This window comes from Chlamydotis macqueenii, chromosome 27 (genome assembly GCF_036417535.1).
Source record: "Chlamydotis macqueenii isolate bChlMac1 chromosome 27, bChlMac1.mat, whole genome shotgun sequence".
Taxonomy (NCBI): Eukaryota; Metazoa; Chordata; class Aves; order Otidiformes; family Otididae; genus Chlamydotis; species Chlamydotis macqueenii.
In genome coordinates, this window is record NC_141582.1 from 2752964 (window position 1) to 2779909 (window position 26946).

At 58.1% G+C, this 26946-nt stretch overlaps 4 protein-coding genes, 1 long non-coding RNA gene and 1 other non-coding gene across 11 annotated transcripts; 3 read left to right on the forward strand and 3 right to left on the reverse strand.

The window, feature by feature from the left end:
* Positions 1-546: 546 nt before the first annotated feature.
* On the forward strand, positions 547-8048 carry SLC18A1 (solute carrier family 18 member A1). 4 transcript variants are annotated; one of them, XM_086767828.1, is made up of 15 exons: positions 547-987; positions 1211-1568; positions 2237-2295; positions 2533-2616; positions 2873-2965; positions 3293-3382; positions 4327-4370; positions 4520-4580; positions 4680-4775; positions 6534-6612; positions 6736-6787; positions 7000-7063; positions 7155-7274; positions 7481-7614; positions 7935-8048. In XM_086767828.1, the coding sequence occupies exons 1-15, from the start codon at positions 864-866 to the stop codon at positions 8046-8048; spliced, it is 1572 nt and encodes a 523-aa protein (XP_086623954.1). In that variant the 5' UTR covers positions 547-863. The 4 variants fall into 4 exon arrangements, with proteins under 4 accessions (XP_086623954.1, XP_086623956.1, XP_086623955.1 ...); XM_086767830.1 differs by lacking the exon at positions 4680-4775; XM_086767829.1 differs by lacking the exon at positions 2533-2616.
* LOC147597408 (uncharacterized) lies at positions 3285-8485 on the reverse strand. The gene is made up of 3 exons (XR_015261206.1): positions 8208-8485; positions 5690-5804; positions 3285-3405 (listed from the first exon to the last, which is right to left on the reverse strand). It is a non-coding gene; the product is annotated as an uncharacterized LOC147597408 (long non-coding RNA).
* Positions 8486-10533: 2048 nt separating this feature from the next.
* MAK16 (MAK16 homolog) lies at positions 10534-13988 on the forward strand. The gene is made up of 10 exons (XM_086767832.1): positions 10534-10590; positions 10931-10980; positions 11237-11346; positions 11490-11554; positions 11667-11818; positions 12085-12139; positions 12231-12305; positions 12658-12768; positions 12993-13043; positions 13314-13988. Exons 1-10 carry the CDS (start codon positions 10576-10578, stop codon positions 13500-13502), a joined length of 873 nt encoding a protein of 290 aa, XP_086623958.1. The 5' UTR covers positions 10534-10575; the 3' UTR covers positions 13503-13988.
* On the reverse strand, positions 13958-17402 carry TTI2 (TELO2 interacting protein 2). Its single transcript, XM_010126820.2, has 7 exons — positions 16585-17402; positions 16145-16331; positions 15846-15938; positions 15283-15467; positions 15054-15197; positions 14343-14505; positions 13958-14085 (listed from the first exon to the last, which is right to left on the reverse strand). The coding sequence occupies exons 1-7, from the start codon at positions 17226-17228 to the stop codon at positions 14005-14007; spliced, it is 1497 nt and encodes a 498-aa protein (XP_010125122.2). The 5' UTR covers positions 17229-17402; the 3' UTR covers positions 13958-14004.
* Positions 17403-17698: 296 nt separating this feature from the next.
* Positions 17699-17794, forward strand: LOC147597409 (small nucleolar RNA U13). The gene has a single exon (XR_015261237.1). It is a non-coding gene; the product is annotated as a small nucleolar RNA U13 (small nucleolar RNA).
* A 297-nt stretch (positions 17795-18091) lies between these two features.
* On the reverse strand, positions 18092-25514 carry RNF122 (ring finger protein 122). Of its 3 annotated transcripts, none has more exons than XM_086767897.1 (6): positions 25396-25514; positions 20370-20526; positions 19390-19435; positions 19131-19172; positions 18723-18802; positions 18092-18635 (listed from the first exon to the last, which is right to left on the reverse strand). In XM_086767897.1, exons 1-6 carry the CDS (start codon positions 25418-25420, stop codon positions 18521-18523), a joined length of 465 nt encoding a protein of 154 aa, XP_086624023.1. In that variant the 5' UTR covers positions 25421-25514; the 3' UTR covers positions 18092-18520. The 3 variants fall into 3 exon arrangements, with proteins under 3 accessions (XP_086624023.1, XP_086624022.1, XP_086624024.1); XM_086767896.1 differs by having other exon boundaries at positions 18723-18805; XM_086767898.1 differs by lacking the exon at positions 25396-25514 and adding an exon at positions 23211-23344 and having other exon boundaries at positions 18723-18805.
* Positions 25515-26946: the final 1432 nt, after the last annotated feature.

Here is a 26946-nt window from a genome sequence, read left to right on the forward strand (position 1 = left end):
GGCATTTATTAGTACTCGAAGGTACAATGAGAAAGCACCCCTGTTTTCTAACTTCATGACTTGTGTGGCATTCATATTCGGTGATAAAGGGCTTGGAGGGTTTGGTTTTTTTATTAAAAATTGATAAACATCATCGGCGGGGATTTCAGGAAACCACAGGAGTATCGGAAACAGCAATAGTTTGGACCCGGCTCCATCCATTTCGCCACTTCATCTCCAAAGTGCCTAAGAGCTATGAGGACGTAAATGGCTAACTGGTTGGTTGAGTGGAAATTTCTGATCGATGTTTTCAGTGTGACTGAGCAAGCAATCTTCTCTCAGCCCCTCTGAAGCCCTGATCTTAATCGCATACATTAGGCTTTTAAATCCTGTACCTTGCCATGATATTTCAATTAGGTCAAATGAAAAGACATGGAAGTAAAATGAATTTCCTTTGAGACCTAATTTAATCTCCGAAGAACAAACATGAAATAAAGGATGTAGAGATTACCACAGATAAGCTACCGGCTTGATCTGTGCTTTGAGTCTTTGGAAGAAGACTTAAATGATGCCTTAAAGCAGGTACAAGATGTCTCAGGAGAGTGGAAATGGGTTAAGAGCGCACTCCATCTGCAATTTTAAACTCGAGCTTGATAAAACCATGGTCTCTGACAGCAAAGCTGGTGGTCTCAGCTCCTAGGGAGGAGCACCCAGCTCTTGGAGGACACAGACACGAAGTGACCTCAGGAGTTGCTCTCTCGAGGGAGAAACCATGGGCTCTGGGAGGCTGTAACCTGGACCGTTTTCTTTAAAGGTTATAGGAGACCTTTGGCGCTGAAGACCGGGAGCCAGAGGGACCCAGGCAGAGCTCCAGGCTCTCGGCCATGTCCCCGGCTGCCGAACGCGTGCCCCGGCGCTGGCTGGCAGCGGGAAGGGCGTCACGGAGGCTGGTGCTGGTGGTGGTGTTCGTCGCGCTGCTGCTGGACAACATGCTGCTGACGGTCGTGGGTACGGCACGCGGCTCCCGCTCCACTCTCCGGGTGCCACCCCGGGGTTTCGGCTCCTCGGTCGGTCTCCATATGATGCTGGAAGGGTCCCTGCCTGGGGAGGGCTGGGTGCAGGGAGCTTGCAGGACACCAGCCTCTAGTCAGGGCCATCCAGCTCAGCTGCGGGCCGAGCCAGAAAAGGGAGTGAAATCACTAATTAATCCCTTCCTTGGCTTTTTTTCCAGTACCGATCGTCCCCACCTTCCTTTATACAACCGAATACAAAGGTGCCAACAGCTCTGCTGCCCCAGCCTGGACTGAGCCGGCTGCCCCAGCCTTGAAGGCTCCTCCTTTCTCCTCCATGTTCTCCTATTTTGACAACACCACGGTGACAGTCTCGGGCTCTGCCAGCCCGGACTTGGCAAACGGGACGGAGAGCAGCCGCCCACCGCAGCCCCCTGCCAGCAGCCCACCACCGCCGAGCGGCTGCCCGGAGGGCGAGGAGTTCCTCGCCAAGGAAAACGTCCGCGTCGGGCTGATGTTTGCCTCCAAGGCTCTCGTACAGCTGCTGGTCAACCCGTCCGTGGGTCTCCTGACCAACAGGTAGGTCAGAGACCTGGGTCTGTACCCGGGTGCACCCTCAGGGATGGGCAGCTCCTGCCTGCTGATGAAATCACCGTGAGCTGGGCAGGAGAGGTCTGGGCTGCACATGTGCAGCTGCTGCAACCAGAGAATTACAGGAACTGGTGGGTGAAATAGCAAGGAGGAGGATATCTGCATCAAAATAAGCATGAATTTTACTTTTTCTAAAAACCTACAAATGGCTTGCAAGTTTGCATTACAACATAAGCCCAATGCTCTCCTCAGGTATGGACAGATGCTGTTTCATACCAGTAACCACCAAATAAACAAAGATTCCCAGCCTGCTACGGACATAACATTGTTGTTCAGATTTTCTGGCCCTGAGTTTTTCATTGCCTTCGTCTCTAGCAGACCTGGGTGGGGGGTGCTGGGCTCATCTCACGTGGTCTGGGCGGGCAGAGGAGTTGGTGAAACAGAGCCGTGCCTCTGAGGGCGCTTTAGAGTATGATCCAGAGGCACGTAGACACTGGATGCTTCCCTGAACAGTGCTCACGGGCACATCCACGCGTTCAGGAGATGCTCACAGCCCACAGAGACGCGCATGTGTTAAGGCTGGGCAGCAAGACCAGATCCCATCCTGGAATGAGGAATTCCCCCTGCGATAGTGCCTCTTTTTTTCCCCTTTCCAGGATAGGATACCACATCCCCATGTTCATTGGATTCATCATCATGTTCCTCTCCACAGTCAGTGAGTATTGTCCTTCGGTCTGCCCTTCATACGCAGGAGAAAACACTTTGGTCTGTGCCTTGCACCACTGTCTCCATGCAGGAGAAAGGAGTGTGAGCAGAGGAACTGGTCTCCAAAACCAGTAACAATGATGAGCGGCACCCAAACTGGTGCAAGCTGAGGCTGCTGTTGCCCTCTCAGGGTTTTAACGCTCCGTCTGCCGTTCTGCCTGATGCCGTCTCTCTCCTTCCTCCACAGTGTTTGCTTTCTCAGGCACCTACACCTTGCTGTTCATCGCCCGAGCTCTCCAAGGCATTGGCTCGTCGTTCTCATCGGTCGCAGGTAAATGTTTTAGCTACACCCCAGCCTTCTACATTAACTCCCCTTGTCTGAGTTCAATTAGCATCTCAGGAACGATCAAGCAGCACAGACACACCGGGTACCTTCCTCAGCTTTGAACTCCTCCTCCTGCACCCACGCAGCCCAGCTGGGAAGGGGATTAAACCCTCCCAAAAAGCCCAGGCTGCTTTCAGAGAGGATCCCCACCACCACAGTACCAGCCAGCCTCACGCGGCCTCTGCTTTCTCTCTGCTCCCAGGTTTGGGCATGCTGGCCAGCGTGTACACAGACGACTTCGAGAGGGGCAACGCCATGGGGATCGCTCTCGGAGGCTTGGCCTTGGGTCTGCTGAGTAAGGAAACCTTGCTCCCGATGGGATTTACACCAACAGCATCCCCAGAGCCTTGAGGGCCATCACCTATGGCTTCCACCCGCCCGGCTATGCCCCTTCCCCACCGCCACCCCACGGGCACGGCCGGCCTGTCCTCCTCCCTCCCTCTGCGCACCCCCCACAGCCACTGCCCGCCAGACCCGAGACCTTCTCTCAAACAAACCTTTCTCCTCACCGAACACCTGCCGGGCGATTCGGAGAAAACCACGGCGGCAGGAGCCGAGCGCTGCCAGTCGGGCACTGGGGACGGTGGCACTGCCGCTGTGTGACGCAGCCTTTCCCTTGCAGTCGGGGCGCCCTTTGGGAGCGTGATGTATGAGTTCGTGGGGAAATCGTCTCCATTCCTCGTCCTGGCCTTCCTTGCCCTCTTGGATGGAGGTGAGAAACCAAATGGTTTAATCCTATCAATAAAAAAAGCACATGAAAAGATTTAAATGCAGCCGTTTTGGAGGATCTCGCAGGGTTTGTGCGAAGGCAGAGGCAGATTAACAGAGCACGCGTGCTATCATCAGCACTGGTTATTCTGTTATTGCTAAATCACATGTTTTCTACCACCAGACGCATGACATCGCACTACAGTTAAGAATTAGTCCCTCATTACTTAATAACCCCCCTGATTGCTTTAATGGCTCAAACAGCACATTCAGTGAAGCTCTCTGAACTGTGAATGCTGTGTGAAAGTCACGCTTGCCCGCAGCCTCTTCACCGTGCCGCAAAGGAATTGGGCTTTGCCGGCACCAGCGGTGGTCCCCGCGCTTTCTCCGACGGCGGGATCACAGATGCCGGCCGCGGCAGCCGTCAGAGCGTGACGGCAGCGTTGCAGAGAGCAGAGCCCTGTCTTTTGAGTGGGAAGTATTAAGCTAATTAAATTATAGTCACAGTTACCATCTTGGCCTAGATGGAATGCAAGACATCTTTAATGAAGCATGTAAGAGCTTTTGGAAGAGGAAATGTAGGTCCCACACATATGAAACTTTATTTTTTAATCCGATTCTTTTCTCTACATCATGCTCCAGTTGTTGCTCCTCAGCAGGCAGCTGACAGCCTGACACAGAGCATTTACATCTTTGACTGCTCCATGGGTTAGCAAAAACACTCCTAACGCAGCCCACTTCAGGGAGATTTGCTGCTCCCTCCCGTGGGAGCAGGGCTGGGACCCACCTCTCCCCGTCCCAGCTTGAGCGATGTCCCCAAGCACACTTCCCGCATCCCTGGGGGCTCCGCCGATGAAAGGGCTCGGGGTGAAGGAAAAGCCAGAGGGAAATGTGGATTGAAGCGATGCCGTCTCCAGAAACAAGCTAACAGCAGTGTTTTCTCCCCAGCGTTGCAGCTCTGCATACTGCAGCCCTCCAAGATCTCCCCCGAGGTGAGTACAGACGCGCGCGCGCATGCCAGCCGGGGCGAACGAAGCGGGCGCTCCTCCGGGAAGGAGGGCCCTGCAGGCACCAAGCCGGGGAAGGGTACAAAGGCACGGGCGGCCCTCGGCCCACGTGACCCCGCTTTGCCACCCCGCAGAGCACCAAAGGCACGCCGGTGGTCACCCTGCTGCGAGACCCCTACATCCTGGTCGCCGCAGGTAAAGGCGGACGGTAGCACGCGCCATGCTCCTCTTCGGCACCCACGAGCAGCAGAGGGCGGCTAAAACGGAGCATTTCTCCCTTCTTCTCCCCATCAGGAGCCCTCTGCTTCTCCAACATGGGGGTGGCCATGCTCGAGCCCACCCTGCCCATCTGGATGATGCAGACCATGTGCTCCCCAAAATGGCAGCTAGGTAGGTGCCGTGCTTTGCAGCCTTCACTCCCGAACAGCTGCCTGACGCAGTTTAGCTAGGACCGGTCCTGCTTCGGCACTGCAAGGTGAATTGAATAATCTCTTCTATCATTTTAAAAAAGAAGAAAACATACCCTCACCCGCACAGAGCGAGTGATCCCAGACTGTGTGTTGCTCCAATTTCAGCTGGAAATGTCCTTAGTGGTAGCTATACAACGTGCTTTTCTCCATTATTGAAAAAATTGTATGAATCAGGCTCCCCACAAGAGCAATAACAGTGGAAGAAAGGCTGTTTTGCGCACAGGGAAGCCTGTCTTCTGCAGGGCAGATAATGGTATCGTGCTGGGCTGAAATGGTGGCAGCCAGATGGGTTTTGCAGAGGCAGCTCTGACTGAAACAAGGCCATTTAGAGAGTCCCAGGCAGGACAGGATGGTACGTGCTAATTACCAGCTGCCTAGAAAATGTGATCTGGAGATAACACTGTCTGTGTTTACCACAAAAATAAAAACTAATCGTTACAAAACCCAATTGGCTGAGGAATGACCCGGGGGGTGCCCCAGGCTACACTTAGATCCCAAATCGGATTGCAGCCTGGGAGCAGGAGGGCTGAGAGCGCTCCTAATCGAGTTATCCCCGGGTGAGGCAGCAGCATCCAGCCCGGTAAGAGCCCAGGATGCTTCTCAGGAACAAGCGACTGAGCGAGGACGGGCGAGGGAGAAGCGGAGTCCCGAGGGGTTTGGCAGTGCGGAGCAGGGGCAGCGTAGGGTCCTGGTAACGCCGCAGGCTGAGAAACGCACTCAGGGCTGTCCCCGTCACCGCTGAACTCAGGGGGCACATTGAAGTGACTGAGCAGGACCCAGAGGTCAGTAGACATCCACAAAAATCCCAAATACATTGACTAAATTTTCAGGTACCTGAGATTTGAGAGCAGTTTGGATTTGGGCACACGGCAAGCCGCCCAACTCACAGCCATTTTGTACCCGAAGAGTTTCTTTATTTGTATGCTTCCGTTTGCCCGCTCCCATAATTCTGGAAAAAAAACCAAACAAACAGAAAAGGTTGGACTAAATCTGCAGGATTAACCGTGTTCTGTAGCTGTTAGGGAAAGAAAACTAAACATAAATCAGCGTGTCTCAATAAGGAAGTTGTCTTAGCGAAACGGAGCTGGTCAGTTTTATATTAAAAATAAACAACCGGCAAATCAGCAAACAGTGCAAATATTTAATTTCAACTACACAATGATCCTCAAGTTTTTTACTCGTGCGGTTATTTTATTCCTCTTTATTTAGTGAGCCAAAAGCAGAAGGCGAGGGGAGAAAGGCGGAAGGGGAAGAAACTGCGACAGGCGAGAAGGATGAGTTTATTAAAGCAGCGGGGACAAAAAAGTTCTGCATTTCAGCTTCTGATTGTCTCCCCGATCTTGTGGGTGGATCACCGCACCTCTCTGTGCTTCAGTTTCCCCCCACCAAAAGCAAACACATTCTCTGTGCCTCCCTCTGTCTTCCCAGTGGGACCCCCACCCTTTCACAGGGCACGGAGCACCGGGAGAGCCAGCGCAGCCGTGACACGGAGCAGCGGCAGCGGAGGACACGGACAGGGACCGCTGCACCCCCAGAGCGGGTGCTGGGCGTGAGCTGGCCTTGCCTGGCTCACAATATGCTCCAAAGGAGAGGGGCAATTAGCGAAGGGAATATTTTTGCAAATCCCCTGTATTTTCTTAGGGATGACACACCCTTTTTTATTCTCTCTGTCTCTCAGGGATGGCGTTCCTCCCTGCCAGTATATCCTACCTCATCGGCACCAATCTCTTTGGGATTCTGGCTAACAAAATGGGCCGGTAAGCGGAACGCAGAGATTTCAGCTCAACCCAGCCCAGCCCCGCGCTTTCAGCACAAATTACGCTCGTGGTGCTGCGCACACTGAGAATCCCTCCCCTCTCCTAACTGCGCCCTTGTTGCAGGTGGCTGTGCTCCCTGATCGGCATGGCTGTGGTGGGAATCAGTCTCCTTTGCGTAAGTAGCGCAAGATGATTTTGAAACCTTTCTGTAGAAGAATCAGCAGGGGCGGTGCGGGAGACGGTACCGAGACAGGGCTACGGGCCTGGCAGGCGGCAGATGTTCAGCGGCTGCACGTGTGTACTGGTTTCACAGATCTACGTTCCACCTTCACACCTCACACCACTCTTCTGGCCTCCCTCACGCATCCTCTCTCTTCCCTCCCAAAGGTACCTCTGGCCAAAAATATTTACGGGCTGATTGGCCCGAACGGTGGGCTTGGCTTTGCCATAGGTAAGCTGTGGGTGGTCAGGCTGTGCCACGCAGCTCAGACGCAGCCCTCGGGGAAGGCGATGACTGACGGGGTCCTTCTTGCTTTGGGCAGGAATGGTGGACTCCTCAATGATGCCTATCATGGGTTACCTCGTGGACCTTCGCCACACCTCTGTCTACGGCAACGTCTACGCCATAGCTGATGTCGCCTTCTGCATGGGCTTTGCGATTGGTACGGACAAACCCTTTCCCACGGGATGACGTACTCCGTGTGCACCTCCCTCGGGTTACCGCTCCCCCTCCTCCACCCAGCGCTCGCTGCACGCAACCGGCATGGAGCCTGCAACCCAGTCACCGCAGATTAACAGACCCCCTCCAAACTGGAAAGGCACCTTTGCTCTCGGTCATCTTAGCCTTCTTCAATTTTTAAATTTGCAGGTCCATCCACTGGCGGAGCAATCGTACGAGCTATCGGGTTTCCCTGGCTGATGACCATCATCGGCGTTATCAATATTGCTTACGCTCCCCTCTGCTGGTACCTGCGCAACCCCCCCGCTAACGAGGAGAAGATTGTGAGTTTAAGTGTACTTTATTCCCTTAAAGCACAGGGAATTTATAATCCAGGGATTTCGGAGGGGGGGCATTGCAATAAATTTGCCAGGGATTGTCTTTCCTTTTGGGCCTTACTCTGCCCTTAAAGGAGAGACAAAAACCTCAGACAATAAACCTAGAAAAGTTTGGAGCCATGGTCCTTCCCCTAACTCACAGCTGCTATTCCCTGAGCAAAAGTCATTGGCTGCTTGGCTTTCTCTAAAAGCAGTAATGCTCTCGTCAGCGATCCAAATGAATCACCGTTTCCACTAAAGCGTGATTTCTTCTCTCCTTTACCCAGGCAATCCTAAGCCAGGAATGCCCCATGCAAACCAAAAGCTACAGCACTCAGAAAACCCCGCACGACTTCCCTCTCGCAGACGACAGCGATGTGGAGGCAGAAAACGCGGAATAGCAAGCGCAAGGACGCGTGCCCGTTTTGAAACTAATATTATGTTCACAGAACGCAGATGTATTAGTACTCAAGCATAACCCAGCCTTCCCAAGACTCATCTGCTGTGTGACTTCAAGTTACCCAAATTCACTAAATCTCATCTGTAAAAAAAAAACTTACAGGGATGAGGAGAATCGTGTCATCCTGTCCTGCATATCGTCCTGGGGACAGCCTGCCCACGCCGTAGGGGACAATATCAGCACCTCTCCCAGCCGAGTCCAGCGGCATCTGTTAATGTCTTTAAAGCGCTTACTGTTCTCGAAAGAAAAGCACTGGAGAGAACGAAAATGAAATCAGCGGCATCAGCTTTGGGAGATTGCCTTCTCCAGGATTCCCCTACGATCCCCAGCAGGAAACCTCTCTGTAACAACAGGGCACCAGCCATCCGTGTCACTGCCGGTCCGTGCTGCTAACGTGCTCCACGCTCCTCTGAAGACAGTTAAAAAAAAAAATCCAAAAAGTTTCTCGCTGCCTCGGTATAGCTTTGTGTGTTGTGCTATTTATGAGCTACTTATGGCTGCTTGCATGTCTCCTCCACAACCCATTAAATCAACTCATTTATTTGAAGAACTCTAAGAAATTCAGGTAGAAATAAGGCTGAACGCAGTTTTAGACACTTAGACACAGACTCAGACAGCAAAGATCACTCGTGATTCGAAGCCGCTAACAGAGCATTCTTAAAAATCCCTGCCCCGCAGCCGAGCTGGGGTACCGGGCTGCGTCTGTGATCCTAACCCACCGCCACGAGAACTACCACAGACTGATTGAATCGTCAGTTGGCAATCTCCTGCCCACAAGTTTAGAAAGAGACCAGCTGTACTCTTAATAATTATTGAGTATTACGGTCTGTAAAAGTATGGTGAAGTTAGGTAAGAGAGAGTGAGTGAAGTACCAGAAGTACCAAACTAATTGTGTCAGTACCGGTGAAGACTCCTGTGACTGGAAAAAATGATTCCAGTGAAGCCTCAAACTTACAACTTCTCTGGCTCCACCGTTGGCAGTTTATATAAACTAATTTCTGTCTTGAACGAGCAGTTGTGTAACGCGCAGCCGTTTCTCTCGCCAAAAGGAACAGGTGATTCACTGCTCCAGAGCCCGCGCAGCACAATGCAGATGCGCTTGCCAGCAGGGAAACAGGAGGATAATAACAATTCATCAAGATTTGGTACCTTATGACTCATTACCAAAGGTCATAAATGGCTATTGTCAGGCAATCCCACATCCACGGCGGGCCCTCTGCCCCTCGCTTTGCACATACAAGATGAAATTATATTTCTTAGCCTGACTGGAAGTGACTAATGCTAAGCCTGTTCTCCAAAACTGCGTTATTTTTATCTTCCACCTGTTTCCCTGCTTTGCCAAGAATAAAAGGAAAAAACGTGTTTGCTTTCTGTGATGGCAGGAAAAAAAATGTGAGCTGCTCTATTTGGGGATCTATTCACGCCTCCACAGCGCACCTCCCCGTTAAATATTTAATCTGCCGTGTGCCTGGTGGCCGGTTGCTCTGGAAACCCACCTGCCGCGAGCATCCGGAAGGCAGCGGAGCCTTTGGTTCCTGCAAGGTGGGCTCCTGCCCAGCCAGCCCTCCCAGGGCACCTCGCACTTGGCTGTTCCCATCCGCAACGCGAGCCAGGCTCCTTCCTCCGGCACTGGCAGCTCAGGCTTAGAACCACAGAGGGTTTGGGTGGGAAGGGAGCGTTAAAGCCCACCCAGGCCAACCCCCCTGAAGTGAGCAGGGACATCTCCAACCGGATCAGGCTGCTCAGAGCCCTGTCCAGCCTGGCCTGGAACGTTTCCAGGGATGGGGGATCAACCACCTCTCTGGGCAACCCGGGACAGTGCTCCACCACCCTCAGTGGAAAAAATACCTTCTTACCTCCAGCCTGAATCTGCCTCCCTCTGTTTTAAAGCCGTTACCCCGTGTCCTGTCACACCAGGCCCTGCTGAAGAGTTAGCAGGGTCTAATGAGTTTCCCTCACTTAACAAAACAGCTGCAGGGTCAGTAAGGCTAACGGAGTTTCTCTGCTCTGAGTGAAGAATCGGGCTGTAATCTTTGCATCAAAGATTTGTTTTACCCATCCTGCTGAAAAAAAAAAAAACAAACAAACCAAAACAAAGCACCTAATTACTGAGTGAGCTAACAGCTCAGTACAGTGAGGCACGGCCAGCCCTGCAGCCCGGGGGCACGGAACCGCTTTTCCCCCTCCTGCTGCAAATATTCCCCTCACGGCTTCTGCGGGCCCGCACCGGGAGCGGCTGGCCGGGCCGCCCCCTCCGCCCGAGAGCGCGGGGGAGGCAGGGCCGGGCCCCCTCGGGCCTCAAGCAGCAGACGGGCCACGACCAGCGCCCGGGCGCGGCTGCCCCGGTACACCGCTCCGCCATGACGGGCCGGCCCCGCCCCGCCCCGCCGCCGCTCTCGCGAGAGCTGGCAGAGCCCCGCCCCTTCCGGCGATGGCGGCGCGCTAGGCCGCGCGGCCCCGGTAGCACCATGCACTCGGACGACGTGAGTCCGCCGCTCCCCTCCGTCCCGGCCGCGCCGCGGCCAATCAGCGCCCGCCACGCCGCTGAGCCGGTGGCGTCCGGTTGGGGCGCCCCCCCCCCCCCCCCGCCAACCCCTCCCCGGGCCCCCGGCCACACACCGCGTGGCGCGAGGTGTGGGGGGGGGGGGTGTCCCCCATGTCCCCATCCCGGGGGATGCACCGGCGGTGGGGACCCCCGTCGTCGTGGGGTGCCCCCCGCCCCGGTAGAGGCTCACGGGGTGGGGGGGGGGGGTTGGTGCGCACGGTGCTGGGGCGGGGGGGGGGGCGGTGGCGGGGTCTCTCACCGGCTGTTTCCCCTCGCAGGTTGTCTGGGACACGCTGGGCAACAGGCAGTTCTGCTCCTACAAGATAACGTGAGGGGTGGTGGGTTTTTTTTTTTGGGGGGGGGGGGGGGGGGTGGGACCACGGGGTGGGGTCCCCCCGCCGGGGTCTGCAGAGAGAGGGGTGTGAAGGAGAAATTTGGGCGCCCCTCGGGGCGTCCCTGTGACACCACGGCCGCGCGTGACAGTCACGGAGGAGGGGGTGGGCTGCGAGGGGCAGGGGGCTGGGGGGGGGGGGGTAAACTCCCCCCCCCGCCTCCCCTCCGATCCCCCCCTCTGTCCTTGCCAGGACCAAAACCCAGAACTTTTGCCGCAATGAGTACAACCTGACGGGACTGTGCAACCGCTCCTCCTGCCCGCTGGCCAACAGCCAGTACGCCACCGTCAGGGAGGAGAAAGGTGAGCGTCCCGCGGCATTTATGAGCTTTTTTGGGGGGGGAAAGGGGGGCAAACGGCGCCTGCCTGCGGGCACCCCAGCCCCTAGCACCCTCCCGCTGTCGGGGACGCGCTCGGTCTCTGGAGTGACGCTCTCTTTCCTGCAGGTCGGTGTTACCTGTACATGAAGACGATAGAGCGGGCAGCTTTTCCCCGCCGGCTCTGGGAGCGGGTGAGTTACGGAGAGCGGAGAGGCAGCGGAGGGCTGGCAGCAGCGCGACGGGACTCCTCCTGAAAGCTGTTGCTGCTCCGTAGCTCAACTCCTTCCCTTTCCTGCCCCCCAGGTCCTGCTAAGCAAGAACTACGAGAAGGCACTGGAAGAGATCGACGAGAACCTCATCTACTGGCCGCGGTTCCTCCGCCACAAGTGCAAGCAGCGGTTCACGAAGATCACGCAGTACCTCATCCGCATCCGGAAGCTGACGCTCAAGCGACAGTAAGTGACGCGACCAAATCGCGTCGGTTTGCCTCGCCGAGCCGCTGTCTGCCCACTCGGCCAGCGTCACCGGTTGTCTTCCCAAGGCTTTGGCGGGCTTGGAAATGAACCTGGCTGACAGGGATGGAACTGCGCGGTAGCCCGAGTGCCTAAACGCGCTTAAAGTCGTTGCAGCCGCATTTCTAACGATTTAACTGCCCTGACTGAGCTCACCTGCTGGACAAGAGGCCGACAGACTGACTAACTAGCGCTCGTTGTTCCCGCAGGAGGAAGCTCGTTCCTCTACGGAGAAAGATCGAAAGGCGAGAGAACAGAAGAGAGGTAACGCCGCTCTTTGATGTCATCTCCCGCCCGTTGCTTCTGTTCCACCTGTCCTTCAAACTCCTGACACAGCTCCTCTTTGCTCCATCAGGAGAAAGCCCTGATTGCCGCGCAGCTGGATAACGCCATCGAGAAGGAACTACTGGAAAGACTGAAACAGGATACAGTAAGGATCACCACCTTCAGAGCACAGCAGGAGAACTGCTCCCCTCTGTCCTGCGGGCTCTCGGGAGGGGCAGGGGGGTGGTACAGAGGAGAGGCACCACCCGTGCGGGAGGGACAGGGGACGGCTGCACGCTGCCCTTCTGTATTAGTTTTGTAACTGGCTGGAGAAGTGGCTTCACCAAAACGCAGAGCCCCTCGTTTCTGTACAGGGGCGTGTACTTCAGAATTAGGGAAGGGGCTGAGCCACGAGCTCAGCCTACTTCGATACTGCCCCTGTGCAGGCTTTGGGTGACCCCGCCACCAACGGCGGTCTTCCCCCAGGACTTAGAGAAAATCCTCATTCTCCTTTTCAGTACGGAGACATTTACAACTTCCCCATTCACGCCTTCGACAAAGCTCTGCAACAGCAAGACGCAGAGAGCGAGAGCGAGTCGGATGCCGAGGTGGAAGAAGAAGACGACGAGGTAATGCTTTCAGCCGCAGCACCAGTGAATCCTTCCCTGACCTGGTGCAGCACCGCTGGTTCGCCCGCACTGCAGCGCGAGTGTCGGGGTGAGGAGGAGAGAGGAGGAGAGGTGAACTCAGAAACAGCGCGTGCGCGCACGTGGTGGCCTTGACGGCTCGTCCGTTGCGAGTCTGCGTTGTGCTCCGTGCGCGTGTACTAGCTCCTGACTTTTATTTCTTACAGGATAAAAGAGAGTTTGTGGAAGCAGACGACAGTGACCTCAGTGACTTTGAGGTAGGTGAAGCACCAGGTATAAACTGTCAGGCTACGCCGTTTGAAAGTAACCTCCGCCCTCTTGGTGTGTCTGGTGATGGGATAAGAGCCCTCAAAATCAGATTTGTGGAACGTAATGGTACAGACAGACTGCACTGGATCCACTACAGCCCAGCGCCTCTGGCTACACAGCCGGGAGCCAGGAATTATAAAATGGAATCGGATACACGAGAGAACTTTGCAGAAAGAGGAGGTTTAGGAGCTGACGTCACTCTTGTCTGTCTTTCTCAGGACATGGATAAGCTGGAGACAAGTAGTGAAGAGGAACAGGAAGAGGAGGAAGAAGTAGAGAAGAAAGCCTCTCACCCCAAGTTGAAGGGAAAAACTCCCCTGAAAGGACCAGCCAGAAGAAAACGTCCCTACATTGAGATAGAGTATGAAGAAGAAACAGAGCCGACCACCAAAACAAAAGCAGCCTGACGCCTTCCTGAGCTGCACTTTGTACTGAATGACAAGACTCCAGATCTGCCCCTAGAACTGCTCCAGCTTTGGCCACTTTGTGCAGGACGCTCAGAAATTACTCCTTTTTTCCATACTCTAGACAAATAATTTTCTTGAAGAAAACAAAAGGTTTCTGTCCCGATCCCAGACAATTACAGCAAGTTTGTGTAACTCCTGCGTGAAGTGCAGTTTGAAGGAAGAGGACTCCCCACCTTCTCTACGACCACAGAAGGCTCAGCTAGGACTGCGCTGCGGGCAGGAACCTGCACTGGGGGCAGCGCTGCTTCGTTCTAAAGCTGGAGAAGCCGCTACGTGGCCGGGCGAGAGTTGTGGTTTAACCCCAGCTGGCAGCTAAGCGCCACACAGCGAGCGCACAAGCGTATCTTGTGTGGGGGGAGGTATGGAGCTAAGGGCGGGATTAAAAAGACAGTAACTTTAAATAAATAAAAATTTACTGTACAAAAAGCGGGGTGAGCATTGATCACGTGTTCTCTTGCACTTTCCTGATGCACTCCCGTACGCGGTTCTCCTCGCAGCTGCTGTACACCCCTTCCAGCAGGACCTGAAACAAGGAAAGCATGCATTTCCAGGGCGCTGGCACGCGCAGGTTTATGGTGTTCCCAACCCTCCGCCAGCTACGCCTGTCGATATTTATCAATCTCTTCTCAATCAAATCAAGTACTAATGCTGAGGTGGGTGGAAACTGATGCTTTCAAAATGCTGTGGGACTGAGGAAGCAAACGGGCTCTTGCACGCACCACGCTGCCCCTTCCAAGGGGAAGGGACCAGCGATGAAGCAGCGCTGGGTCCCCAGCTCACCTTCACTCGCCCTTCAGAGCAGCGATCCAGCAGGATCAGGCACTCGGTGGCCCCTTGGAGCAAGGCGGCTTTTACGGGCTCTGGCGTGGAACCTTGGTCAGTGTGTACGTCCCAGATCATCTTCAGCAGGGCTTTGAGGAGCACAGGGAGCCTGCACGGCATCCTGCGGAGGGAAACAGCGCCTGTGCCTTGCGCTAAATCCCCTTCGCGAGCCAGGGGAAAGCGCAGCCTCGCGTAGCGGTTCCTGGCCGCTGCAGGAGCCGCTAGTTGCCATTTACGTGTGGAGCAGGACTGCAGCTGGCCCAAGGTGAGCAACGGCTTCAGCGATGAGGCTGAAGAAGCCTCCTCGTCGAGTGTGCTCAGCAGCGGGAGGACACGGGCCCCAGCACGGAGGTAACCTCAGTGCCTGTCACCAGGGCAGCCTAACTCACAGCACAGGGCTTCCTCCGCACTTTTGCCATGCCGAGAACATAAGATTTAGTTTTTAGCCAAATGATGCTTTCTAGAACAGGCAGAAGTCAGATCAAAATGAGGACCTAGCTTCATTTTTGGGCCAGGTTTTCCATCAAAGCAGTAATGCACTAGCATTGCTCCCTGTGAGAGATTCTCCCGTACGATTTCAGGGCCTTTTCCTCAAGCAACAGCACCTTTGGCCCTGAAAGAGGGGCAGCATTCGGGGTATGCTTTCTACATTTCACCCCAGACCACTACCTGGGCCAAGCATGCTCTATGGTGCACTGCAGCGTCTCCAGTATTCCCAGTCGGGCTTCTTCCTCAGGGCCATCACAGATTTCCAGATACCCCAGGATAACTCGCTCCAGCCTCTTCAGGTGCCGCGCTATCAGGATGCCAAGCCTGCCGACACGAAGAAACGCACGCTGAAGAGGGAGGTACGGACCAAGCCTGCAACTCCCTGCAGGGCTGCGGTTGCCGCTCTCACCTCCGCACAAAGGTGGGCAGGGCCCTGGCGTAGACCCGCCGCAGCGCAAGGCGATGCTCGGCCTCCATGTGGGTCAGAACCAGCTGCAGCACCTCGTCGCAGTGGGCGGTCGGTCTGGTCCGCTTCTGCTGCCGCTGGGCTCTCTCCAGGATGGGCAGCAAGTCCAGCAGGCACAGCAGTACAGCCTGGTTTGGTGTGAGACAGGAAATCTGGGCAGTGCCTCGGATATTCTCCCCAAAGCACCAGTGACTCCCAAGCCCCCTGACCACCCACAGCTGCTGCAGTTCACCTGACAGACCCGACTCCTTCTACTGCCCGTTTCCAGGCCTCTTCAGCAAGGCTGCCACCTGGAAGGGGGCAGGAGATCGTCCCTCCACTTTGAGATTTTCCAGAAATCTACTGAGTTACTTTGTCTCTTGGCCACAAGAATTGGCTAGTAACGGCCTGACAGGACTGTCTGCGAGAATACAGGTTCTGCCTCCTCATGCCTGAAGCTGGCTGTCCCTCATGGGGCTGACACACGATACCGCGGGACAGATTATAATGAAGTTCTGCTGTCCTACCTGGATGAGAGGGGCCTCTCGAGAATAGAGATGGTTGTAGAGGGCATGGTACACAACCTGAGCCCTGTTGAACTGGCACAGGTCAGCAGCCGGCTGCAACAACAGAGAACAGAACGTTATTCTCTGCTTCGCGTTAACACATGTGAGAACTACACAGATTTAAACACACAGGAGGATGGAGCAGAACGGCAAAGTTAACAGCAGAACCAGGAGCAGAAGTTAGGAATCCTAACAGGCATCCAACTCACCCTTCCTTCAGCCAACACCCAGAAAAGGTTCCCGTTTCTCAAACCCCTTACCACGTTGAGGACGATATGATGCAGGCAGCGCACACCCAGGATTTTATTCTCCTCCCGGTAGTCGTCCGAGATGATTAGCGCTGGCGGGAGGACACGCTCCAGGTAATGGCTGAGCCAGGGTCGGGCGACGTGAGGCAGCGTCCAGGAGAACACGAACTTTGTGGCAGGATTACGCTTCCAAGTGTCTCTGGAAATACAAACATAAGCTCAGTGAACGCTGGAACTAAGGAATGCTCATTTCCTATGCATGTGGGTCGCTCAGCTGACAGTAAGCTCAGACTGATTCCCCGCCTCCGCCTTCCATTACTGGGTATTTGAAAAGCTCTTCATCCCGTTGTAATGCCTGAGCTCACAGTCTCCCAAAAGTTTCCAGTACTTCCTACACAGAGACCAGCCAAACACACCACCCTCTCCACGGCTGCCCTCCCCTTCCTACTCACTTGGTCAACTCCTGTTTCAGAAGCCCCATCACTGCTGCAAATCTTCCTTCCTCATCTGCATTCTTTCCCCGAAGGAACTCAGCCACCGACCCGCAGCCTGCAACCTGAACCAGCAAGGCCAGCAGCTCCTGTGCCACCGACTGAGACCTCCCGTCTGTCCAGGGCCTCTCCACAACATGTGTCACAGCAAAGACGTAGATGGGTCCCATCACACGGCGCAGGGCTGGACCCACCACGGGGGCGCCCAGAGACTCCTGGGTCTTGGCAGCTTCCAGCTTCGCAAGGAGGTGCAGAAACACCGAGCCCACGTCTGCAGCTCTCTCAGCTGTGGCAGTGTCCGTACTGGGGAGATCCGCAGCGTCTTGCTCCTGCTTTGGGGGTGCTGCGTAGCTGTTCAGCGCAGCCACCAACTCACCCAGCGTCGCAGGGCTCAGGCCTCCAAAAAGCCACCGGCAGTCCGCAGCCTCGACGAGCGCGCTCAGATCTCTGACCGCGTCGGCCTTGGGGGCACCGCCGGCCCCCTGGGAGAAGAGCAGCCCGAGGCGGAGGAGGACTTGCTCGGCCGGCGGGATAGCGGGGGGCGGCTGCGCCTCGTCCCGCGGCCCCTCCTGCTTCAGGGCTCTGACCAGGCCGCTGAGCTCCATGGCCTGACCCGCTTCCCACCCCGCGCTGTGACCCCCCCCCGCTCTAAAACCCCTTTAAACACACCCCCACTCACGCCTTTAAACGCACGTCCCTGCACTGCCCGCAGGCAGCGGCACCCTGCGAGGAAAAACCCCGGGACACCCCCAGAACGCCTCAGAGCAGAACGCTTCCATGTCCCCCCGCAGACGCCGCAGACCGCGCCACTGTCGCAAAATCTCGTCGTTGCCGTAAAGGTGGCTGTAAGGGGGCGTGGCAATGAGTGAATAAATTAGCATAAGTAATGAATCAACGTATGCGGGGATGAGGTGGTCGTACGGCCCGGAGAAGGGCGGGAGGGTGCTGTGAGCGCGAGAGGGGTTGGTGCAGAGGGGGCTGTGGCAGCAGGGGGGGGGAGCCCTGGGGGTCGGCTCGCCCTGACCTGAGTGTGAGTGGCGCTGCGGTGGGCTCGGGCGCGGCAACCCTTTTCCCGATCCTTCCGGTTCGTAGCGAATGATGAATGGGAGTGGCACGCGGCTGCGTGACGTGTGCGCCCTTGCGTTACGACGTGGCACAGTCCCTTCTGAGCGCCGGGGGGTCGATGACGTCAGAGATGGCGTCAGTTTCTCCGATTCGTTGAAAAGCAGTAGAGAGAGAGTTGGGGGGCCGGCGCGCGGCGGGACGGATTTGGGGTGATTTCGGCCACTTTAGGTCATTTCCCCCCGCCCCCCTCGCCTGCTGCGTGTGCAGGGCCGCGGCCGCTGGGCTCCCCTCCCCGGGGCTGGGGGTCTCGGCCTCCCCCCAGCTCCCTGCGCCGCAGCCGGTTTCTTCGGGGCCCCTCCTCAAACGCCGCCGGCCCCCGCGAGCGCTCACAGCTGAGACGGGCTGAGAAATTTGTCCGTTTAATCGTTGTTTTACACAAAACTGTACAGCCGCCTCCCGCGGGGGAGGCCGGAGGGCGTCGGGTACAAAAATACTCTGTGCAGCAAAGGGAGGGGTGGGGGGCCGCAGCCCCCGCCTGCGCCGCGGGGCTCAGCTTTCCCCGGGCAGCCCCAGGCTCCCGTTGCCGTCCCCGCGGAGCGCAACGGGGGCGACGTAAAAAAAAAAAAAAAAAACCCCCCAAAAAATCACACCCCCCCCCCCCAAAACAAAGCATAGACCTGTGAGTTAAAAACCCCAACTCAGAAGTCCCAAATCCTTCGAGACGAAGGGTTCGCACCCCGCCGTGACGCGCGGGGCCGGGTGACGCCGCGCGTGGGGAGCCGCGGTCCGGCTGCAGCCCCGGCGGGATCTGGCCGGCGAGGAGCGGGGCGCCTCACACCAGTTCGTCCAGGAGGGTGCCGAGGCCGGCGCGGGGCTGCGCCGCGCCCGCCATGGGCTTGTTGCACATGGGGCAAACGCAGCGCACCTCCAGCCACTTCACCAGGCACCTGCGGGGCGGAGAGAGCGGGGAGGGATGCAAATCCTTGGCGGGGAAATTCCCCCTCCCCGCACCCCGCCGCCGCGGCCGTACTCACTTTCTGTGGAAGGCGTGCTGGCACGGCAGCACCCCCAGCTCCTCCTTCACCTTAAAATCCTCCAGGCAGACGGCGCAGGTCTGCTGCGGGAGGCGGGACGGGGGGTGAGGGCGGGCGCGAAGGCGCGGGACCCAGCACGATGCCCACGCGCGGCCCCGCTCCCGCCAGGAACGCCGTGGCCGGGGAAATCCCACCGCTGCGGTGCCTCTTCCCAGGTATTTCCAGCTGGGAGCTCAGCCCAGTTCCCAAACCGCTCCCGGGGAGGGGGTTTCCTCCCCCGATTTCCAGCTTCCCGGCCTCACTCTGCCTGGGAGCCTCCTGCCACCCCGTGGAGCGGAGGGAATGCGTCCCCCAGCATCGTCCCCGTTCGCCCCGGCTCCATCCCGACCCAGAAGCGGTACCGCTCACCCCGTGCACGTTCAGCCTCCGGGCATCGCCCTTCAAAACCACCTGCGGGAGAAAAGGAGGCAGAGGATCAACATCCGGAGGGATTCGGACCCCGAACGGGAGCTGGACCACGCCAGGCAGCGGGCTGCGTGTGCCATCACGCCGCTTTTGACGGCATCCAGCCGGGACACGCGGCATCTGTCCCCACCGCATCCCCACCCCGCCTGCGCCCACCTCCCGCTCGGCCCCGAATCGCGCGGAGAACAACCCTCGGCGTTACCTCCTTGTACCCGAACCGCTCGCTCTGAGCCTGGTGCCGCAGTTTGCTGGAGAGGGGGAGAAAAAGGCACCGCGTCAGTTTGACAGCATCCTCAAAGGTCACGCCCGAGCAGCACGGCCACAGATATTCAGGAGGCACCTGAAACCGGGGGAACGCGCCCGTGCCGACCAGGATTTGGGGATAAGCAGCTGAGGCTGCTGGGATAAGCAGCGGGAGCAGCCCAAGGCTGTGCCCCGCGCAGAGCAGCGCCGCGGGCCCCGTGCCGCCTCCAGCGCCGGCAGGAATCGGCGGCGGGGAGCGATAAGAGCCGGCAGCCTGGATTGTTTGCCTTGGGAAGTCGTTCGCGGTGCAGGAAGCGCTGTATTCCCAGCGCTCGCCCGCCCGCAGCTCCCAGCCCCTCCGTGACCTTGGCTGGGGTGAGGGCACCGGGGGAACCCGGCCGGAGATGGGGAGAAGGGGAGAAGGGGGCCGCTCGCAGCCTTCGCTTTCTCCTCCACCCCAGGCACCGAGAAGTGCTTCCGCTGTCCCAAAAACGGTTGAGATGCACGGGACGTCGGCGGAGCCGGAGCATCCCACGGGGAAGGACTGAGCCGCTCAGGCCCTGCAGAAACACCAGCTGCTGCCTCGGCTCCGGGTTTAAAAATAGCCCTGGCTGCCCGGGGAGCGCAGCGTACAGGCACATCCTCTCCCGTGCAGCACCGCTCCTTCCCCGCCCGACACAATGCATCCCCCTCTGCGTGGTCCCCTGAAAAACAAGAGCCCCTTCCTGCGTTTCCTGCCTCGCGCCGGCCGCAGGGGACGCGGGGACGGCGATTGCCCCCGGCCCCCGCGCAGCGGGCGGGCGAGCGGCCCCTCTCCTCGCGGCAGATCCTCGTGGCGAAGCGGCTCCCGCGTTACGGGACAAAACAACGGGGCGCTGGGAAGGGCCGGGGGTGCCCCTGGGATGCCGACCCACCGCCGCGGCCCCCGCCCCGGCTCACCTGATGAAGTAGCAGCAGAAGATGAGGCTGAGCACGAAGACAAAGATGCCGGTGCCGAAAATGACCATGTAGATGTTCAGCGGCAGGTCCTGGAACGTGATGGGAGGCATGGTGCAGGGTTTACTGGTGTAAATCAGTCCCAGGCTGCAGGAGCACCCTTTGGGGGGGAGAGAAAAGTCAGCGTTTAGGATGGAGGAAGGGAAAAAGGAGGTGAAGAAGATGTGCTGTGAGAGTGGAGAGAGCCTGGGCTGGCTCCGTCCCCTCCAGAATTTGCAAAGTGGGCAGAAACCAACACCAAGACATCGTCTCGTGGCCTGTGAACGGGAGGTGTCCCCGGGAAGAGCAGCAGCTCAGCGCGGCGCAGGCAGCAGACGCCGCTGCGTTTCTAAACCCTCCTCCAGCAGCACCAGGTTTAGGTACCCCAGGCGTCCGGGAGGCCCCGCGCTTCCATCTCCAGAGACACACATGGAGGCTGGAAGGGGATTTAGGGAAGGACAGTGCGAAAAAAAAAAAGAGCTTGAAAAACAAGAACAGTTGGTGTCTGTCATTGCTCCGCGGGAGCCAGGAATGGCAAGCGGCTGCTTCGTCCTCGGCGCCGGGAGAAGCGCGCTGGGTCACCGCGCTGGCCGAACTCCCTTCCCGAGCAAAACCGTGGGTGCCTGGGCCATCGCGTCTCGCTGCGAGTCTGACACCGTGGGGGACGCGCGGAGGAGGGCGTCACACGGTGACGGTGCGGCTGCCCCAGGAGGGTCCCCAGCTCTCAGAGGGGACCGGCGCGGAAATACCAGTCCCGCTGCGGCTGCTCTGCTGGGAGCCGGTGCAAAGTCGGGCTCTGGCACTACATAAGCGCCGCTTTTTCTGCCTTGAAATCCTGCTGACCCCACCAGGGCTGGAGCTTTGATTTCTCATCAGATCTGGGACTTTAAAGGGAGCAGCCCCCGAGCCCCATCTGTGCTCCGCGGAGCATCTCCCCCCGCCCCTTCCGCTCGGCACCCCCCGTTCCCGCGCCGCACAATCTCATCAAAAAACTCCCACAGAAACTCTTCTGGGTTTAATTACAGCCCACTAAAATCCTCCGCCTGTTTCTCATGAGAGGATGAAATTTGCTCTCCACCGCGGAGAGCGGAGACAGGAAGAGAGCGGGCGGCAGAAACCCCGGCACGAGCGGCGAGATCCCAGGTTCGGTCTGGCTGGTTTCCTCCCCGCCGCGTCGAGAGGGGCCCGGGACATCTGCATAGCAAGGGGAGCCCGAGCGGGATGGGCAGGCAGCATCCCCGGGGTGAGATCCTGCTCCGGGACCCCCAATTCCCAGCTGTTCCTGAGGAGCTGTGGCCGTGAGCTGCGCCCACGGGCAGAGCCGGGGCGGCTCGGAGCTCCTCCAAGATTTAAACCACGGCGCAATCGCGGTACGGCCGGCGCAGGCACCCGTGGGCTGGGGAAAGAAGCAATGGATGCTGATCTCGCGGGGTCCCGCGTGCCGTCGGTGCTCCCGGCAGCGCTGGCGCCCGGGCGCTTCGTCAGGTACCGGCTTTGCGCTGCGCTTGGAATTTACGTGCCCCGCTGCTGCAACGCTCAAAGGCAGCGTGGCCAAAGAGGCACCCCGCTCCGGGAATCGCAGTTTGCAGCTGGAGCAGGCACCAGACGAGAGCCCGGAGCGTAGGAAATGGGGTTTTCCTGCTATGGAGGCAAAGCCACTTGCCGGCCTTTGCCTCCGGTAATTGCAGAGACAATTCATCAGCCACCTCATCCACAGAGTGAGAAAGGGAGGATTTGTTTGTCGGGTCCTGCTCTCCCGGCCTTCTGCTCTTGAGATCACCAGGTGCAGGAAAAGACAATAGGAAAGGTTATTTTTGTTTTCCATTTCCCTGCTGGAAATTATTGAGAAATGCTAAAAACAAACAAAGAAAAAGTATATCAGCTCTTAAAAAAAAAACCAACAAAACACTGAACAAGCAGATGAGGTAATGCTGGTGCGCGCGGCGGCGGGACGCAGGCTGCCGAGCAGCTGTGGATGGAGGGAGGAAGCCTCATTTGGAGCTGGCCGAGCAGAGAGCGGTGGGTTCTGACAATACCGGGGCAGAAGTGAAACAATAACGTTTCCTACGTGTATCTCAAGCGGAGAGCTATTCCAAGAATCTGCTGAAAAGCACCAGCCGTTCCCCTCCGTGCCGTGAGAGCCGTGGAAAAGAGAAAGAGCCCAACACCCAGGTACAGCCTCGTGAGAGGTGGGGGGCGAGGGGCCCAAAGGCTTGAACCGCAGCACCGGCCAGCCAGGGACGGCCTGGGCCTGCTCGGCGGGCAGCTCGTGCCCGCCCGTGATGAGATGGAGAAGCCCTTCTCTGGGGATGGCAGGAGGAGAATGGGCTCCACAGAGCAGGGAAAGGCTGGGCTGCGCGTCCCAGAGGTTTTCCAGGAGAAGCACCGGGAAGAAGAGCCCCAGGGGGGACAAACGCCAGGCTAACCTCCCCAGCGCATCCCTCTGCGCTCATTTTAAGGGGCTCAAAACCCAGCCTGCAAACATCACACCCGGACACTGCTCCTCTGCCCGGGCTTGTCCCTACGGTCCCCGCGCTCTGCCCGGCCGCGCCCCATCCCACGGGGCAGCAATCACGTCCCCCGACCCCGCAAGTCGCTTACAGAGCACCGCTCCACGCCAGACACCCGAGTAAAAGCCACGTGGGTGCCGAAAGAGGGGCAGTCAAACCAGCAGCAGGGAAAAAACTTGAGGTGGAACAAGAGACGCCGTAACTCGCAGCCCTGTACCGAAGGAAGCCGAGAGGAGCCGGTTGAATGTGTCCCTGCCAGCCGCAACACAGCTGGCCAGGCTAATTTTAGACTCACCAGCTTAGCCAGGCTCATTCCTGTTACACAGGCTTCCCAGAATTCACGAGCTCCAGGCTGTGGTGCCGAAAAGCCGGCGCGAATCCGGGGAAGTGCCCTTTGCTGGTCGGGGAGCGGCCATCGGCTCGGCTGAGATGGGAAGGTCCTGCCGGGACAAGCCCTCGAGCGGCAGGTCTCAGTGAGGCAATGCAGCCGCTAAGCCCAGCCTCCCCGAAAAGCGAGGTCCTCCCGACCCCGGCCAGCTCCTTCCCCTCCCGCTCCTCCCCGCGAGAGCTCATCGGCAGGGTGGGCGCCTTGGCCGAGCGATGGTTTTGATTAGTGCAAACCTGACAGAGGCGTCTGCATTTTTAGCTCAAGGGGAACGGATCAAACCTGGCTTTACCCAACATGAAACGAAGACCTGATGGGCATCCAACCCAAACTGGAACCACCCATTCCACCAGCTCAACTCTACCAGTTTTGTACCCGAAACTGGAATCCCTGAAGGCAGCGTGCTGGAGCAATTAATTTAGTTGAAAAACAAGAAAAGAGGGATCACTAGACATCTGTGAAGGTGCCTACAGACATGCGCTGACTTTCTGGACTCTTCTCACTACAAGAAGGATGCTCACACTCATTTTGCAGTATTTCACAGTGTTTCGAGCCAGAACAGACACAAGTTTCCACCCGTACTGCGCAGGCACGGGGTTTTTGCTGAGCAGAGCTTCTCCCCAATTCTTGTTCAATAAAACAAATGGAAAACTCAGCAGGTCATTAAATAAAACCATTCTTTCTACTCCCACACAAAAGCTGTGGGCTTTGCGTCAGAAAATTGGATGCAGCTTCCATATCATTTTTGCTGCGATGCTGGACTAGGCTTCCTGCAAAAGCTGTCCCCAAGCCAAGCAGTTCTCCGCGGGGGGACAACCGGCTCCCCTCCGAATGAAGTTACCTGGCTCGTGCCCGGTGGCTGCACGGTGCCCCGAGCAACAGGGGGAAACCCGTGGTGCAAGAGAGGAGCTGAAAAGCCAGGACAGCACAGTACACGCCGTCTGTTGAGACACTTTGAATCCACCTATTTAGGTTGAAAAGCGATTTCTTTCCTGGGTTTCAGACTTATTTACACCAGTGGCCCCCGTTCTGCCAAGGTCCTTAACGGCGCACAGATAAGCAACTTCGCTGGCCTCTGCTCATGTAAATACTTGCGAGCTCAGGGCCTGAAGCCAAACCATACAAGTCAGATGCCCACGGCTGGTCTCCCAACCCCACGCCTTGGCCTTTTGAACAAGGGTGGGCTCTCTTCTCGGTGTTTCCCAAAGCCTTGGGAAGCCGGTGAGAGCTGTGGCTGGAAAAGCAAAGTCTCTCCGATTTAGGATGTTTCTTTAACACAGCCAAGTTTTTGCTGTGGAGCGTTTACGTGCAGCCCGTTTAACGGGAAGCCGCGCGCTCCCACGCGTCCGGGGCCGATTGCCTGCAGGGTGAGGGGCTTCGCGGCCCCCGGGCTGCGGGAGAACACACAAGGTACGCGTTACGGGGAGGAAGCCACCGGCTGCGTTATATTTAGCATCAAAGGCTGTAACCCCTTCATAAATTAAAATAACCCAGCCTTTGTTGCTCAGGCAGGGCTTTGATGGTGGAATTCCCAGCGCAGCTTCTCCACTACTTAGTCATAAAAACAAACCGCTTCTCATTTAAACCAAAACCCCCTCGCATGTGCAAACCCAGTTCCACATTCCTGAGAATTTCCTCCAGCCAACGCGAGAGCGAGGCGCCAGGGCCTTGTCTGGGGTCCTTTAAAAAGAAGTTTATTCCACTTCTGCGGACAGATGAAAGAGGGTTGGGGGTCTTTTTTTCGTTCTTTTTGGGTTTTTTTGTTTTGTTTTGTTTTGTTTTTTTTTCATTGCAACCAGCAGACGAAGCGAAAGCATGGCAAACTCAGTTAGCAATTGGCTTTATTCCTGGGAGCTGAGGAGGACTCGCTGCTCTGGAAGGAAAACTGCTCCCCCGCCTCATCCCCGCCCGGAGCAGCGGCGCCGGGGCGCGGGGGGCGGCGAGCGGGGACCGGTAGCGCGGCCGCGCCTTCCCGAGCCCACGGAGGGGCCGGGGTCGGGTGGGGTGAGGTGGGGGGGATGCCCGCTCCCCCCAAACTCCCGCCCCGCAGCCCTCCCGCCCCCATTCCCACCGCCCCCCCCCCCCCCGCTCTCACCGTGGCACCACTGGAAGGGGGGCATCCGGGAGCCGCTCCGCGGGGCGCGGGCCGCCTCCGCCGTGCGCGGTGCCGAGCCATGGCCGGGAGCGGGGCCGGGCTGGGCTGGGCTGGGCCGGGTTGGGCCGGGCTTGGCTGGGCTGGGTTGGGCGGCCGGGAGCGGCCCTGCCCGCAAACCCCGCCCCGCGCCCCCCGTCCCGTCCCGGAGCCGCCCCCCCGCGGGACCGGTTGCCTCCCACCACCCCCGGAGCTGGGGCAGGGCGAGGGGCGGGGAGCTCCGGGCGTGAGAGACCGAAATCCCGGGGCCCAGGCTGCTCCCCTGACGTGCGCCCCTGCCACGCGTGTTTGCGTGATCCCCGCTCCTGCCACGCACACCCCCGCGGTCCGCGGGCCCAGGACTTTCCGCCACGCGTGTTCCCGTGCAGCGTGCACAGGGAAGGGGCTCTGCTCAAATACGGCCCCGTCACCCAGCAGAAATGCTCAGCACATCACCCGGGTTGGATTCCCTGCCTCCCAGCCCGTCCCGGTGCACGCAGCAGCCCCTTGGGGGAACCTCCCGGACCCCACCCAGCTCCTGGGGGGTCTCGGTCTTGTGCAGGGGATGGTTTGGGCCACGATCAGCGTCTCCATCCAAACTGTGGATGAGAGGCGACCATGAGGGCAGCAGGACTGGTGAAACGGCTCCGCGTGCCCCCACGTGCCCCATGTCAGGGGTGGCACTGTCGTGGGCTCTGCGTGTCCTCCTCCTCCTCCAAGGATCAGGGCTCTGTGTCCTCCTCCAAGGATCAACCTTCTCCTGGGTGTGCTGCCACCCCTCCTGAAGTCAGGATGCTTTCCCACACAACTCTGATCTCCCTGCCGCTGCAGGCGCGCAGTACGGTTCAGCACGCCACCGGCTCTGTCAGGGATTTCGCTCTCTGGATTAGTTTGCTGATCCTCCAAACACAAATTCTCCTCGTGCGCAGAGCCTCCCTGATCCCAGCTTTGTCAAACAACGGCCACGCTCTGCGCCGGGGGGCCGATGAGCAGCAGGCTGCACAAAGGGAGCCGCGCGGCAGCAAGGAGCACAAAGCAGAATTGCAAAATCAGACAGGAGGCATTTTACAGCCCCCAGGCCCTTGCCAAGCTGCAATCCCTCTCTGCCCTGCCGAAGCTTCTGGCGTCTCCAACAGCCCCAGCAGCACCCAGCGCCGCAGCGGAGCGTGACCAGCCCCTGTGCGTTTCCCAACGCCAGTGCCTCCTTGCCTCGGTGTCTGCAGCCCTTGCTCGGGGTGACCTCGGCCCCGCTGCCAGCGGTCGGTCTGCCATTCTCACTGCCGGTGACTTTCTGGGATGGTGCCGTGCCCTGAGCACCCTGGGGCACCACAGGAGCAGAGCCCCCAGCCCAGGAGGTGCTCGCACGCACAGGACACCAGTAAAGGATGCTCTCCCTATCGCACCCGGGCTGAAGGCAAGGCGATCCCCGGAGCGGGGATGCTTGGGGCCACCGGTGAGCACAGGTCCCGGAGTGCCCCGAGCCAAGCGGCTCCCCCGTCGGGCTCCTCTCGCTAC

Coding starts and splice junctions, on each gene's coding strand:
- TTI2 (XM_010126820.2), bottom strand. CDS start 17,228: ATGGAGCTCAGCGGCCTGGTCAGAGCCCTGAAGCAGGAGGGGCCGCGG. Junction 15,939..16,144: donor ATCATATCGTCCTCAACGTG/GTAAGGGGTTTG, acceptor CTGTTGTTGCAG/CCGGCTGCTGACCTGTGCCA. Junction 14,506..15,053: donor ATAGAGCATGCTTGGCCCAG/GTAGTGGTCTGG, acceptor TTCCCTCCGCAG/GATGCCGTGCAGGCTCCCTG.
- SLC18A1 (XM_086767828.1), top strand. CDS start 864: ATGTCCCCGGCTGCCGAACGCGTGCCCCGGCGCTGGCTGGCAGCGGGA. Junction 4,371..4,519: donor CCTCCAAGATCTCCCCCGAG/GTGAGTACAGAC, acceptor GCCACCCCGCAG/AGCACCAAAGGCACGCCGGT. Junction 6,788..6,999: donor TGGGAATCAGTCTCCTTTGC/GTAAGTAGCGCA, acceptor TCCCTCCCAAAG/GTACCTCTGGCCAAAAATAT.
- RNF122 (XM_086767896.1), bottom strand. CDS start 25,420: ATGCCCCCCTTCCAGTGGTGCCACG. Junction 19,436..20,369: donor TTCTGCTGCTACTTCATCAG/GTGAGCCGGGGC, acceptor CCCCCTCTCCAG/CAAACTGCGGCACCAGGCTC. Junction 19,173..19,389: donor AGCGGTTCGGGTACAAGGAG/GTAACGCCGAGG, acceptor TTTCTCCCGCAG/GTGGTTTTGAAGGGCGATGC.
- MAK16 (XM_086767832.1), top strand. Junction 12,140..12,230: donor GGCGAGAGAACAGAAGAGAG/GTAACGCCGCTC, acceptor TTGCTCCATCAG/GAGAAAGCCCTGATTGCCGC. Junction 12,769..12,992: donor TGGAAGAAGAAGACGACGAG/GTAATGCTTTCA, acceptor TATTTCTTACAG/GATAAAAGAGAGTTTGTGGA.